Source organism: Schistocerca cancellata, chromosome 7 (genome assembly GCF_023864275.1).
Source record: "Schistocerca cancellata isolate TAMUIC-IGC-003103 chromosome 7, iqSchCanc2.1, whole genome shotgun sequence".
NCBI classification, from domain to species: Eukaryota; Metazoa; Arthropoda; class Insecta; order Orthoptera; family Acrididae; genus Schistocerca; species Schistocerca cancellata.
In genome coordinates this window covers 449,835,454-449,849,508 of record NC_064632.1, presented here as the reverse complement: position 1 = coordinate 449,849,508, position 14,055 = coordinate 449,835,454, and the positions used below count along the sequence as shown (strand labels likewise).

General features: G+C 38.1%; 1 protein-coding gene across 1 annotated transcript in view; it reads right to left on the bottom strand.

The window, feature by feature from the left end:
* The window catches only part of LOC126092070 (serine/threonine-protein kinase/endoribonuclease IRE1), a 150,262-nt gene that overhangs the window by 117,557 nt on the left and 18,650 nt on the right, over nt 1-14,055 (bottom strand). Inside the window, exon 3 of the mRNA XM_049907487.1 lies at nt 7,747-7,789. Within this exon, the coding sequence (XP_049763444.1) occupies nt 7,747-7,789 (43 nt within the window). The remainder of the gene's footprint in view (nt 1-7,746; nt 7,790-14,055) is intronic.

The window sequence follows — 14,055 nt, the reverse complement described above, 5'->3', positions numbered from 1 at the left end:
TTCCCTTCTATTATAACTATATATATATATATATATATATATATATATATATATATATATATATATATATATATATATATAAAAACAAAGATGATGTGACTTACCAAATGAAAGTGCTGGCAGGTCGACAGACACACAAACGAACACAAACATACACACAAAATACAAGCTTTCGCAACAAACTGTTGCCTCATCAGGAAAGAGGGAAGGAGAGGGAAAGACGAAAGGATGTGGGTTTTAAGGGATATATGTCTGTATATGTGTGGATGGATATGTGTGTGTGTGCGAGTGTATACCCATCCTTTTTTCCCCCTAAGGTAAGTCTTTCCGCTCCCGGGACTGGAATGACTCCTTACCCTCTCCCTTAAAACCCACATCCTTTCGTCTTTCTCTCTCCTTCCCTCTTTCCTGATGAAGCAACAGTTTGTTGCGAAAGCTTGTATTTTGTGTGTATGTTTGTGTTCGTTTGTGTGTCTGTCGACCTGCCAGCACTTTCATTTGGTAAGTCACATCATCTTTGTTTTTAGGTATATTTTTCCTTCGTGGAATGTTTCCTTCTATTATAACCATATATATATATATATATATATATATATATATATATATATATATATATATATATATATATATATATTTATTTATTTTGTAACCATTGATGCCACTTCCTTATACACAAATATCCCGCACGCCCAGGGCCTCAAAGGAAACATTCTGACATTTGTCTTAGTCGATTTAGGGAAACTATGGAAAACCTAAATGACCAGACAAGCCTTTGAGTCTTGCTCTTTCCAAATGCAAAACCAAGCAACAGTATGAGAATGGGAAAAATTATGTCACCATAACCATCTACAAGACTTCCATCTACCCAATAAATGACCTCAGTGAAAATACATTGGAATGCTCTGAGACTTCATATACATCTTACTTTTGGTACTTTGCTGGCTTCACTGCTCAATATGTGGATCGAAGCCTATATGTTGTACTTTTATATATTTTTATTTTGCATATGCATTGTTCAACCACACAAATAATTAAAATGAATAAATCCCAGCAGTCAAACAATAGAAACTACACGCAGGAATGACAACAATGTAGGAAAAGACAGACTCCTACTTACCATAAAGAAGACATGTTAAGTTGCAGACAGACACAATTAAAAGACACATACATAAAGCTTTCGGAAACAGCCTTCATCAGCAGAAGAGAAACACACGCCTTTCATACACGCAACCTGGCACAGCTCACGCATAAACGACGGCCAACTCCAGCCCCAAATGCTGGAGTTGGCCGTCGCATGCCTGAGGTGTGCTTGCCAAAGTGTATGAATCATGTGCATTTCTCTTTTGCTGATGAAGGCTGGGGCTGAGAGCTTTACGTAAGTGTCTTCTATTGTGCCTGTATACAACTTAATGCATCTTCTTTACTGTAAGTAGTAATCTGTCTTTTCCATACTATTAAATTCCAGCAATCATCTTCAGTGATGAAAGAAAACCACAGAAAGCCAAACATAAAAATGTACTCCGATAGCTCTGATAAGTAGTATACTGCAAATGGGCAGAAACTGGACCTACAACAAGCAAGGAAATGCTGCCTGTTCAAAGTATGAATCACAATAATAATAATAATAACACCACGAACCTACTACGGTGTCGTAGCAGGCGGAGAGGTGATACTCCGATGTGGCGCGTCCCAGGTGGCGGATAGGGGGGTCCTCACCGGCTTGCCGGCGGACTTGAGCGAAATAAAATAGCTCTCGCGGAGCAAACACACAACATCAAGAAATCCATTAGTGTCTGTTCTGGTATCCAGCGACTAGTGGTCTGCGTCTGTTTACCTAGTTGGTGCGGCAGTGAAATATGGCTTGATCTCAACAATCAAGTCTGCAATTACCGTGATCTTGTTAAGGGTCACCACAACGAACTTCAACTTGAAGTAATCATGATGGAACAAATGGAAAGAAATCCGCTACCCCAGGCCCCAGTCAACGGACTGGACTTTCCTGGTCATCGGATTCTGGGGGACCAGGAACATCATGAGGAGAAGAGTCGGAGCTTCTCAAAACCTCTTCGCAAGCACTACCTTGGCACTCTCAATGCAAACACTCTGTTCAAACTTGGAAAACTAAAACAACTGACAGACATGCTAGATAAATTTCACATCAAAATTCTTGCCATTCAAGAGATGCGCTTCGTAGATGAAAACCATTTCGACACAGAACATTACAGGATTTACAAAGGTAAACCTGCTGTCAGAAGAGGAACACCATTATTGTTTGGTACAGGGTTTGCAGTACACAAATCAGTCATGGATAACATCATAGACTTCAATTCAATATCAGAACGTATCTCGACACTGTCCTTCAAATCAGGTAATAAAGCATACACAATTATCAACGCACATGCACCTACAAATGACCATAACAGAAAGAAGCCACAAGAAATTGAAGACTTCTGGGAAGACATGGAGGAAGTAACTAACAACGTACCAGAAAGACATGTGAAAATTCTAATGGGTGATTTCAATGCGCAGCTTGGTAAGGAGAGAAAATTCAGAGAAATAACAGGCCCATACTCAGCACATATTCGCACGAACAGAAATGGGGAACACCTCATAAAATATTGTCAAAACTTTAACCTCAAAATCATGTCAACACAATTTCAAAAACCAAGATGAAAACTTACAACATGGAAAGCACCCAACACAGTGTGGGGAGAATTTCAGATTGATCATGTGGCCATATCCAAGAAAAATTCGCGGGAAATTCTAAATGTCAGAACACGTAAAGGAGTCTTCGAGTCTGATCATTATTTGCTACAAGTTAAGATTAGGCCAATCCCAAGACTGAAACAGACAGCGCAAAACAAAATAGTCAAACCTGATCCGGAATACTTGAAGATAAACAGGGATAAAATCGTTGAAGAAATTAATAGGCATTCAATAGACACATGGACAGATCTGGCGAAGGCAGTTCAGAAGTCTATGTGCTGGGGACAACCACCTAGAAAACGCAAACATAGGTGGTGGAACGCAAATTGTGATGAAGCCATTGAGAGAAGAAAGCAAGCATGGGACAAGTTCAGTAGCTACAGAAATTCAGAAACATGGAAAGAATTTCACGAAGTTCAGAAACTAGCATCGAAGGAAATCAGAAGGGAAAAACGAGCATATGACAATAACAGACTAAAAGAAATTGAGGAAGATTTCAAAAGAAATAACACAAGAAATTTTTACAGAACTTTCAAAGAAAATATTAAGGGCTATCAACCCCCTAGCCTCTGCTTCCGAAGAACAGATGGATCCCTGGAAACAAACACAAAAGAAAACTGTAAAATTCTCAAACATTACTTTGATAAACTTCTCTATTGCAAAAAACCTACAGGAAAATTAACATTCCAAAAGACCACACCTAATGCCGATTCTGATCCACCCACAATAGAAGAGGTAGAGGAAATCATAAAACAAATGAAAAATAACAGAGCTGCCGGAGAAGATGGTATTATCGCCGAGATCTGGAAACTCCAAGATGAAAACATCACCAAAAAAATCCATAAGATTATCTCTGAAATTTGGATCACAGAGAAAGTGCCAGAGGAATGGAAATGTGCATTGATCCATCCATTACATAAAAAGGGTGATAAGTCAGATCCAAACAATTACAGAGGCATTTCGCTAGTACCAGTTACATACAAAATTTTCTCTAAGGCGCTATTAAACAGACTAGAACCACAAGCAGATCTGCAAATTGGGGAATACCAGGCAGGCTTCAGAAAAGGGAGATCATGCATCGAACAGATCTGGAACTTGAGAACACTTTTGAAAGTCAGACAGGCAAGAAACACTGTAGTTACCTTTGTGGACTTTAAAAAAGCATATGATTCCATAGACAGACAGACACTCTTTGACGTGCTGGAAGAATATGGTATCGACAGAAAAACCAGGGCACTTATACAACAGACGCTTACAGACACTATCTCCAAGATTAAGTTCATGGGAGAAATTTCGGAACCCTTCCACATACACACAGGTGTCCAACAAGGAGACGGGCTCTCACCAATCCTGTTCAACATGGTGTTAGACAAAATTATCAAGCAGTGGGAGGAACAAGTTAAAGGAATACAGCTGGGAAGAACACGTGAAACCAAAACAATCATAAAATGTCTGGCATTTGCAGATGATATAGCCATACTCAGCAATAATACACAGGAGGCAAAGGAAGCACTGGAATGCTTGCATGAAATAGCTGCCAAAACAGGTCTGCAGGTATCTTACGAGAAGACACAATATATGGAACGACAGACCAACAATGTACACACCATGCATACTGTATATGGATCCGTAGAAAGAGTCGAAAAATTTAAGTATTTAGGGGAGTACATACAAATGGGAGGATCAAACAAGGCGGCTAACATGGAACGAACGAAGAAACTCCAGAAGGCATACAAACTCACATGGTCACATTATAATAAGAAAAGCATATCGAGGCAGGCCAAACTTAGGCACTACAAAACAGTTGTATTACCAGAAGCATTGTACGCGTCAGAAACAACCACAATTGGAGCATCAGGCATCATAGACACAGAAAAAATAGAACGCAAAATTCTCAGAAAAATATTTGGACCAATTCACAGAGATGGCATATGGATGAAGCGACCTACCAAAGAGCTGTACCAGCACACTGACAGACTAACAGACGCGATCAGAAAACGCAGATTAACTTTCTATGGGCACATACAGAGAATGGACAACAACCGACTTACAAAGAAAATTTTTGATGTAGTAAACAGCTCAAGCAAGAAAACAAATTGGTATCATGAAATAGACGAAGACTTAAGGCAGATAGGGATCAACAGGCAAATGATAGGAGACAGGAAATACTTCAGAAACAAAGTTAGGAGTGCAAAATTTATTGTAAAGGAGAGAAAGAAGACAGGAACATTATGGACAGAGCAAAGGAAACAGGAGCACAGCCAAAGGATGAAGAGATTTTGGGAAGAGAAGAGGAAGAAAGGAAAGAAGTGAAAATTGTGTCATCATGTGATTTTCGAGTTCAAACACTGTCCATAAGGGCAACAATGAAATGAATGAATGAATAATAATAACAATAATAATAATAATAATAATAATAATAATAATAATAATGTGTAATAATGAAGCATGTTAATTATTACAAAATATGATGGAAGGTTATTATGCTTTCAGCAATGTCTGGTTGCTGATTCATAGACAGTCAATGTGAAATATGTGAGTGAAATTTTAATCTAAACAGCTTTTAAAAGTTACAAGTTTTTGGGACAATATCCATCTCAAAGTTAACTAGCCAATAATATGTGAGGTGAAATGACACTTCTGTTGACATTATTCAACTGACATGCAGTACTATAAGGCATTTGTATGTCAGACACCCAACAAAAGAAAGTTTGTTAAGCATCAACAGTGGTTGCCATAAGATGTTTAATAAATTCATCTTCAGTAAGTAATGTACATCTTCAGTGGTTATAAAAAAATCCTTATGCTATTAATGGTAAAAGTCACTTGTTAAAAGTAGTAGCATTTAATATTTAACTGCAAAGTAGCTGACTTAATGAAATTATTATTTTGAAATAAATATTTTCTTCACAAAGAGCATGGAATTGTGGGCGTTGTAAGTCTTTAGGGTGCTGGTAAAGCTGAAGTAAGTTTAGACTTCAAAAATCGAGCCATGAAATATAGAAGTTAACTGGTGGTTGATTCTACAGAGACAGGAATAAATTCAGACTACAATCAATATAGTATGCATTTGTGTTGCAGAAAAAGTGAGTTATTACAATAATAACCACAATGGCAATAAATTGCACCAAGATAAGATTGATAATCTTATCCCAGGTGTGTCTCACATGGGTCATCAGGCACATTTTCTCTGGTGTTTTGGCAGATATCTGCAATTTCATTTTTGCAGTGTGTATCTAGAATCAGCCCAAACATTTCCTGCTCATCACGTCTTTCATTAGATGCCCAGCATCAACAGCACTGGTTTGTTTTCCACTGCAAACAAAATTATTTTTAAAGTGCAATTTTAAGTGCCCATCTAAGACAGCAATCCCAAATTAGTCTAGTCTTTATTATGTATTAACAGTGACAGTCAAAAACAAGGAATAATCAATACTGCAGCAGTGACTGACCAGCATTTCTGCGCAGCTGTAGTAGTCAATGGGGGCCAGGGCTGTACTGTTGCTGCTGGAGTACTCACTATTCTTCATGTTTTACTGTCCCCATCCATGCACATCAATAAATGGAATGTTGTATTAGACTAATTTTGAACTGCTCTGTTGAATGGACGTATGAAATTTCACCTTAAAAATAATTTTGTTTGGAATGGGGAACATACCGAAGCTTTCCGTTGACACTGATGTTGCTTGAAGAACGTAATGAGCAGTAACTACTATTACATAACAAATAAACTCCTCCTGATACTGATCATGAGTGTAGGATACTGTAGCCATATGGTAGTGAGTGCAAATTACTTATTCTGCTCATGGCTACATAAGGTGTGTGAGAGAGAATTTTGTACTATAAACTACCACTGTAAACATCTCATTAGAACCTTTGATAGAACTGCAATTTAAAAATAATTATGAAATTACACATGAAATACACACCAATAAGATATTTGATTGGGGAAGAGAAGAGAGGAAAAGCAATCAAAATACAGGGCTATTCAAAAAGAAGGAATGGATTTCAAAAATTTATATCTTCCAAATTACAACAGGTAGCACCTTAATTCCAACGTTCCTGGACAGACAACAATTTTAAATCTGAACAGTCCTGATAGACATTCCAATCATGGGTGCACTGGCACTGTTGCTTTCTTCTTCATGGAGACAAATGTGGTAGGACTAATCCATCTAGACTTGCTTCAAAGCTGTTTATTTCCTCAACTTGAAGATGATTCAGATGACTTTGTCTTCATGCAAGATGGTGCCATGCTTCATTACTCTAAACGTGTCCGACGTTACCTGAATGACACCATTCCAGGACAATGGATTGGAAGAGGAGGAGCACAAGATGAACTTCATTGTCGGTGACCTCCCAGCTCTCCAGACCTCACAACTTGTGACTTTTACCTATAGGGTTACGTAAAAGACTATATTTTAATCCCCCCTATGGCTGACATTCTTAAAAGTCTGTAGCATCCATTGTTGAAGCTGTGAATTTGATAATGAGAGATCAGCTGCTTTGTGGCTGGCAGGAAATGAGCAACTGTTTTAACTGTTTTAATATTTGTTGTGTAACACATGGTGCTCACATTGAATGCATAAAATCTGAACTTCTCTTCCCGCGAATGTTGGAATCGAGTTTCTATGTTTTGTAGTTTGGAAGCAATAAATGTTTGAAATCTGTTCCTTTTTTTTTGAATAGCCCTGTATAAAAAATGAAAAGGAAATAGAAATACATGTTTTAATTTGTGATCTGTGTAGCATATATTTAAGATTATTTATTTATTTATTCATTCATCTTTAGACAATATCCACTGTATGGATGTAGCCAAAATATATATTATTTCCAATATATCATTTTACAAACATATCCCAACTGAGTAAAAACATAAATCATGCATTATGTATCCACAAATACTATACAAGATTTTGCCAACATGGCCTATGTCAGGAGAGAATTCACTCACTTCTCACACTAAAGAAAAAATTGGTAACAAACGAAGCTACAGCTTCAGAAGATTATAAACAACAGAAGATTATAAACAACACTTACTTTATGGCTTTTGATGTGTCAATTGGTACTTTCACAGCCGGCTCTGAAACAGATAATACAAGAAATGATAAGTAAAACTGTCAAGGTAAAGCAATAACAACTTTTAACCACTGCAATCAACACTTTTATCCTCAAATACACAACAATTAGTTTTATTTATTCACCAAAGTCAATGACTTGTTAGGCTCACCTATTATCTCTGAGATATTTCATATCTATTTTTTTGTCTTTAAGTGCTTTACTTTCTTCTTTAGATTAATAGGTGTAGTTACAGCTGTCCTCAAGCTCAAGGTGGTTAGAGCACCGTGGCTTTCCTAGGTACAGTCCTAATGGTTGTACTAAGGCTTTGTCTTTCTCTGATCTTCGGACTGACATACCCAGCTAATAACAAAGGCTTTACAATTCAATGTGCATTTCAAATTATGGTGCTGCTTGGCATTTTTCACACCTGCAAACTATTTATGGAAGTGAATGATGCAATAAGATCCAGAAAAAAAAAAATCCTAGCACCAAATGAGTACTGAATTCTGGATTTGAATTCAGTTGTCTAATACTTTCTACTTAGCCTCGCAGCCACAATGATCAACAGGATGCAGACTGAATCATATAACACAATTATACAGACCCTGCTGAGGAACTTTTTTATAATGTTGGAAGAAGTTATATTAAAATTGTTTCTACGTTACCTTCAAGACCCCTCTGCCCCTCTTTCCTTACATGTTGCAAATGTGATTTTAGCAATAATCAGCCTTTGTTTGCACTATCAGGAATTAATAATAAACAACAAACACATTAAAATTTTCATTAATTTTAATGTCATTGTTTACTAAAGCAATATCTGATTTGAATAACTCACATATAGAATTGATACATTATAGCATTTGAAAATATGGGATGTTACAATATAAAATCTGTACTTAGTAGTTTCCCCAGTTACAAAGGATATGTCAATGCAGAACAGGAAAGCAAACTTGCTTGCTATATGTTCCATGAATATTCACACTTGTTTTACACCATTTTCAAACTGGAAATTAATTATTACCACCCTGTACATGTGACATCTTTCTATTTGTATCACACACACACACACAGAGAGAGAGAGAGAGAGAGAGAGAGAGAGAGAGAGAGAGAGAGAGTTTGAGACTTTTCTCTACTGTGTATATTGAGATGTAGGATACAATGAATACAATTTCTTTTTGCCACCTGTAAGCAACTTTAATACACAAATGCCACTGCATAATTTGTAGACATAAAGGACACTGCTTTTTGAGTGATACTAAAGGTCACTTCTTAATAAGAGATGTCTTCTGTTGGGTGTTCCAAATGTGATATTTGCTAATGTTACTGTTATTTTGAAATGGTGACAGGTTAATTGTGACAAACATCAAAATTCAATTGTAGGGGGGGGGGGGGGGGGGTTAACACACACACGTTCCTTTTGTATATTTTTGTTGAATTAATACTCTATTGTCATAAATGAACAGTGAATATTACAATGGGCTACTATTTAGTGCCATAGCCTGACACAAACCAGGCAACTCACTACCATGAACCCGTGGATATTGTGAAGTCAGTGAACATTTAGGTAGTTAAATTCTGGATATATACCTCATAAGTCAGAGTTGCAAAATCTTCTGTACTCTCATTGACACTTACAAATAAATAATCTTGTCATTATTAATGTTATAAAAGGAGTGACAAAATGATATTATGATTTTCGCTGCTGCGCGGTTCAGCGATTAGGTGGTAGGGGATAGGCGCATTTCAGAGCCTACTCATGAACATTTTTAGTAACCTTGGAGCAGTGATTGGTTGAGCATCACGCATTTGTTGTTGAGGCATTTTCTAAAAGTGGCGATTCCTGCATTGTTGTGCAGCGGCAGTTCCGAAGGTGTTTTAATTTAGGTTCTGACATGCAACACAATTATGCTGTGGGTGAGTAACTTCAGAGCTAGCAGTTCAGCATTGAAACGGAAGTTGACAGCCCATCCAAGGTCAGCCCGGACACCAGGGAATATTGATAGAGTAAGAGAAGCTGTGAAAGCCTTGGCAGCCGACCTGTAAACAAGCTGCTGCTTCGCATATGTCTGACCACTTGGTAAGGCGAATTTTGCGGTTCACTCTGCATTTCCATCCATACAAAATGGCTATTGTTCAGCAGTCAAAGCCCAATGACTATGCAAAGCAAAAAGCATTTTCAGAGCAAATGATTGATTTGATGACAGATGAAAAAATTTTAACGGTGAGCGATGAGGCGCATTTTCATCTATATGGTTGTGTAAACAAACAGAACTTTCAATATTGGTCAGCTACAAATCCTAAAGAACTGTATGAACTTCCTCTGTATAGTCCTAAGATCACTGTGTGGTGTGGTGTAACAAAAACTTGTGTCAATAGGCCATATTTCTTTGAAGAGGGTGGTCAAACTGTTACGGCCAATTCGCAACTTTATCTGTTGATGTTACAAAACTTCCTGATCTCTGGACTTCAGAGAAATCGCTTCTGAAAAGGAAGTTTCGTGGCTGAATAATCTCACATTTTGGGGATACTGCATGACCAGCATGCTCCCCTGATCTAAGCGTTTGTGATTTTTTCTTGTGGGGTTTCTTGAAATCAAGAGTCTACACAAACAAGCCCCACATATTGGGCGAATTTAAGGTGGCCATAACTCAAGAAATTGCCAACCTGTCTCCCGCAATGTTAGGGAAGGTGTTCGACAGTTTTGGTGCGAGACTGGAAAAGTGCTTCATCACAGAAGGGCACCATTTGAAGGACGTCATCTTCAAATTTTAAATTGATGAAATCGGTTGTTCCAATGATATCTTCTTTAATTTCCATTAACACCATTCTGTGCCAACCAATAAGACTTTTTTATCAATCTTAACACTTGTTTTATTTGTACTTTGCAACCGTAAGATCTTTTTGCCACTCTGTATACTAAAGTGTATATTTCAAATAGTACACAGGTCTATATTTCTGCATAGGATATGCTATGTTAGTGGAGATATTTGTTTGTACTACACCGTTATGAGGTGCAGCAGCTGGAGATTGCCAGCCATCGCTTTTATGCCACTGCAAGTATAGCATGGAGTTTCCAACACTGTGCAAATGCTGAAGGGACTTCTTAGAGAAGGTAAGAGTGAGAATCACAATGAAATATTGTATATTAAAAAAAATATGTATCGATAAAAATGGGAAGCTTTTCATTTAGTGAGACTTTTACTCAGATATCAACACTGAAAGTAAAAATTGTAAATGCCCTTGCAATAAATGTAAACTGTTGTACAATTTAGAGGAAATTCATTGCAACTAGATGGACCTTGCTGTGGTGGGGTGACTTGCGTGCCTCAATGATACAGATAGCTCTACTGTAGGTGCAAGCACAACAAATGGATATTGAGAAGCCAAACAAACATGTGGTTCCCGAAGAGGAGCAGCAGCCTTTTCAGTAGTCGCTGGAGCAACAGTCTGGATGATTGACTGACCTGGGCTTGTGAAATCAACCGAAATGGCCCTGCTATGCTGGTACTCAGAATGGCTGAAAGCAACAGGAAACTACAGCTCTTATTTCTCCTGGGGGCATGCAGCTCTACTATATGGTTAAATAATGGAGGCATCCTCTTGGCTAAAATAGGGTGAAGGCAAATTAGTCCCTCATGCAGATCTAAGGGTGGGGTCTTTGCAAGAGGATGTCATCAGGAAAAACAAAACTGTCATTCTGCGGATCGGAGCATGGAACATTAGATCCCTTAATTGGGCAGGTAAAGTTCAGTGGCATGAGGAATAGGACTTCTGGCCACATGAGTACAGGGTTATAAATATAAAATCAAATAGGGGTAATGCAGGAGTGGGTTTAATAGTGAATAGAAAAACAGGAATCCAGGTAAGATACTACAAATTGCGTAGTGAACACCTTATCACAGCAAGATAGACATGAAGCCCACACCCACCACAATAGTACAAGTTTATAGGCCAACTAGCTCTGCAGGTGATGAAGAGCTTGAAGAAATGAAAGATTAAATCATTTAGATAGTTAGGGGAGATGAAAGTTTAACTGTGATGGGGAACTGGAATTTGATAGTTGGAAATGGAAAAGAAAGAAAAATAATAGGCGCCTATGGGCTGGGAGAAAGGAATGAAACAGGAAGCTGCCTGGTAGAATTTTGCACAGAGCATAATTTAAACATTGCTAACACTTGGTTTGAGAATCAGGAAAGAAGGTTGTATATATGGAAGAGACCTGGAACGCTGAAAGATTAAAGACTATTACATAATGGCATGGCAGAGATTTCAGAACTAGATTTTAAATGGTAAGACACCTCGAGCGGCAGATGTGATCTCTGACCAAACTTTTATTGGTTATGAACTGTAGATGAAAACTGAAGAAATTGCAAAAAGGGAGGAAATTAAGGAGATGGCACTTGAATATGCTGAAAGAATCAGAGGTTGTTGAGATTTTCAAAGGGAGCATTTTGCAACATCTACATCTACATCCACACTCCGCAAGCCACCTCATGGTGTGTGGCGGAGGGTACCTTGAGTACCTCTATCAGTACTTCTATTCCAGTCTCGTATTGTTCGTTGAAAGAAAGATTGTCGGTATGCCTCTGTGTGGACTCTAATCTCTCTGATTTTATCCTCATGGTCTCTTCGCAAGATATGCGTAGGAGGGAGCAATATACTGCTTGACTCATCGGTGAAGGTATATTCTCGAAACTTCAACAAAAGCCCGTACCGAGCTACTGAACATCTCTCTTGCAGAGTCTTTCACTGGAGTTTATCTATCATCTCTGTAATGCTTTCGCGATTACTAAATGATGCTGCCGGGCGGAGTGGCCTTGCGGTTCTAGGCGCTTCAGTCCGGAACCGCGTGACCGCTACAGTCGCAGGTTTGAATCCTGCCTCGGGCATGGATGTGTGTGATGTTCTTAGGTTAGTTAGGTTTAATTAGTTCTAAGTTCTAGGCGACTGTTGACCTCAGAAGTTAAGTCGCATAGTGCTCAGAGCCATTTGAGCCATTTTTTAAATGATTCTGTAACGAAGCGCGCTGCTCTCCATTGGATCTTCTCTATCTCATCTATCAACCGTACCGGGTATGGATCCCACGCCGGTGAGCAGTATTCAAGCAGTGGGCGAACAAGTGTACTGTAACCTACTTCCTTTGTTTTCGGACTGCATTTCATTAGGATTCTTCCAATGAATCTCAGTCTGGCATCTGATTTACCGATGATTAATTTTATATGGTCATTCCATTTTAAATCACTCCTAATGCTTACTCCTAGATAATTTATGGAATTAACTGCTTCCAGTTGCTGACCTGCTATATTGCAGCTAAATGATAAAGGATCTTTCTTTCTATGTATTTGCAGCACATTACACTTGTCTACATTGAGATTCAATTGGCAGTTGACTACAGGGAGCATCAGGTAATGGTTGACTAGAACAGGGGGAAGGAGTAGGTAGAAGACAAATGGATGGCTTTGAGAGATGAAATAGCGAAAGCAGCAATGGGTAAAAAGACAAGCCCCAGTACAAATTCTTGAATAACCCAAGAGGTATTGAATTTAACTTTTGAAAACAGAAAATATAAAAATGCAGCAAATGAAGCAGACAAAACAAAATACAAACATATAAAAAATGCGATTGACAGTAAATATAAAATGGATAAGCACCAATGGCTAGAGAAAAAAATGTATTTTAAAGCATATTTCATTAAATAGATACCGTCTACAGGAGAATTAAAGATGTCTTTGGAGAAAAGATAAGTAGCTGTATGAATATCAAGAGCTCAGATGGAAAACCAGTCCTAAGTAACGAAGGGAAAACTGAAAGGTGGAAGGAGTACATAGAGTGTTTATATGAGGGAGATGAACTTGAAGTTAAAATTATAGCAATGGAAAAGGACATAGAAGAAGATGAGGTGGAAGACATGATACTGCTAGAAGAATTTGACAGAGCACTGAAAGGCCTAAGTCGAAACAAGGCCCCTGGAGTAGACAGCATTCTATCAGAACTACTGATAGCATTAGGAGAGACTGTCATGATAAAACTCTTCAATCTGATGCATAAGATATATGAGAAAGAGAAATACCTTCAGATTTCAAGAAGAATGTAATAATTCCAATTCCAAAGAAAGTACATGCTGACAGGTGTGAATATTACCAAACTATCAGGTTAGAGGCAATACCGATCCTACAACTACTAATAGAGGATAGGGTAAGGGAAAGGCAAACCTATGTTCATAGCATTTGTACACTTGGAGAAAGCTTTTGACAATATCGACTAGAGGTAGGAGCCGTAAAATACAGG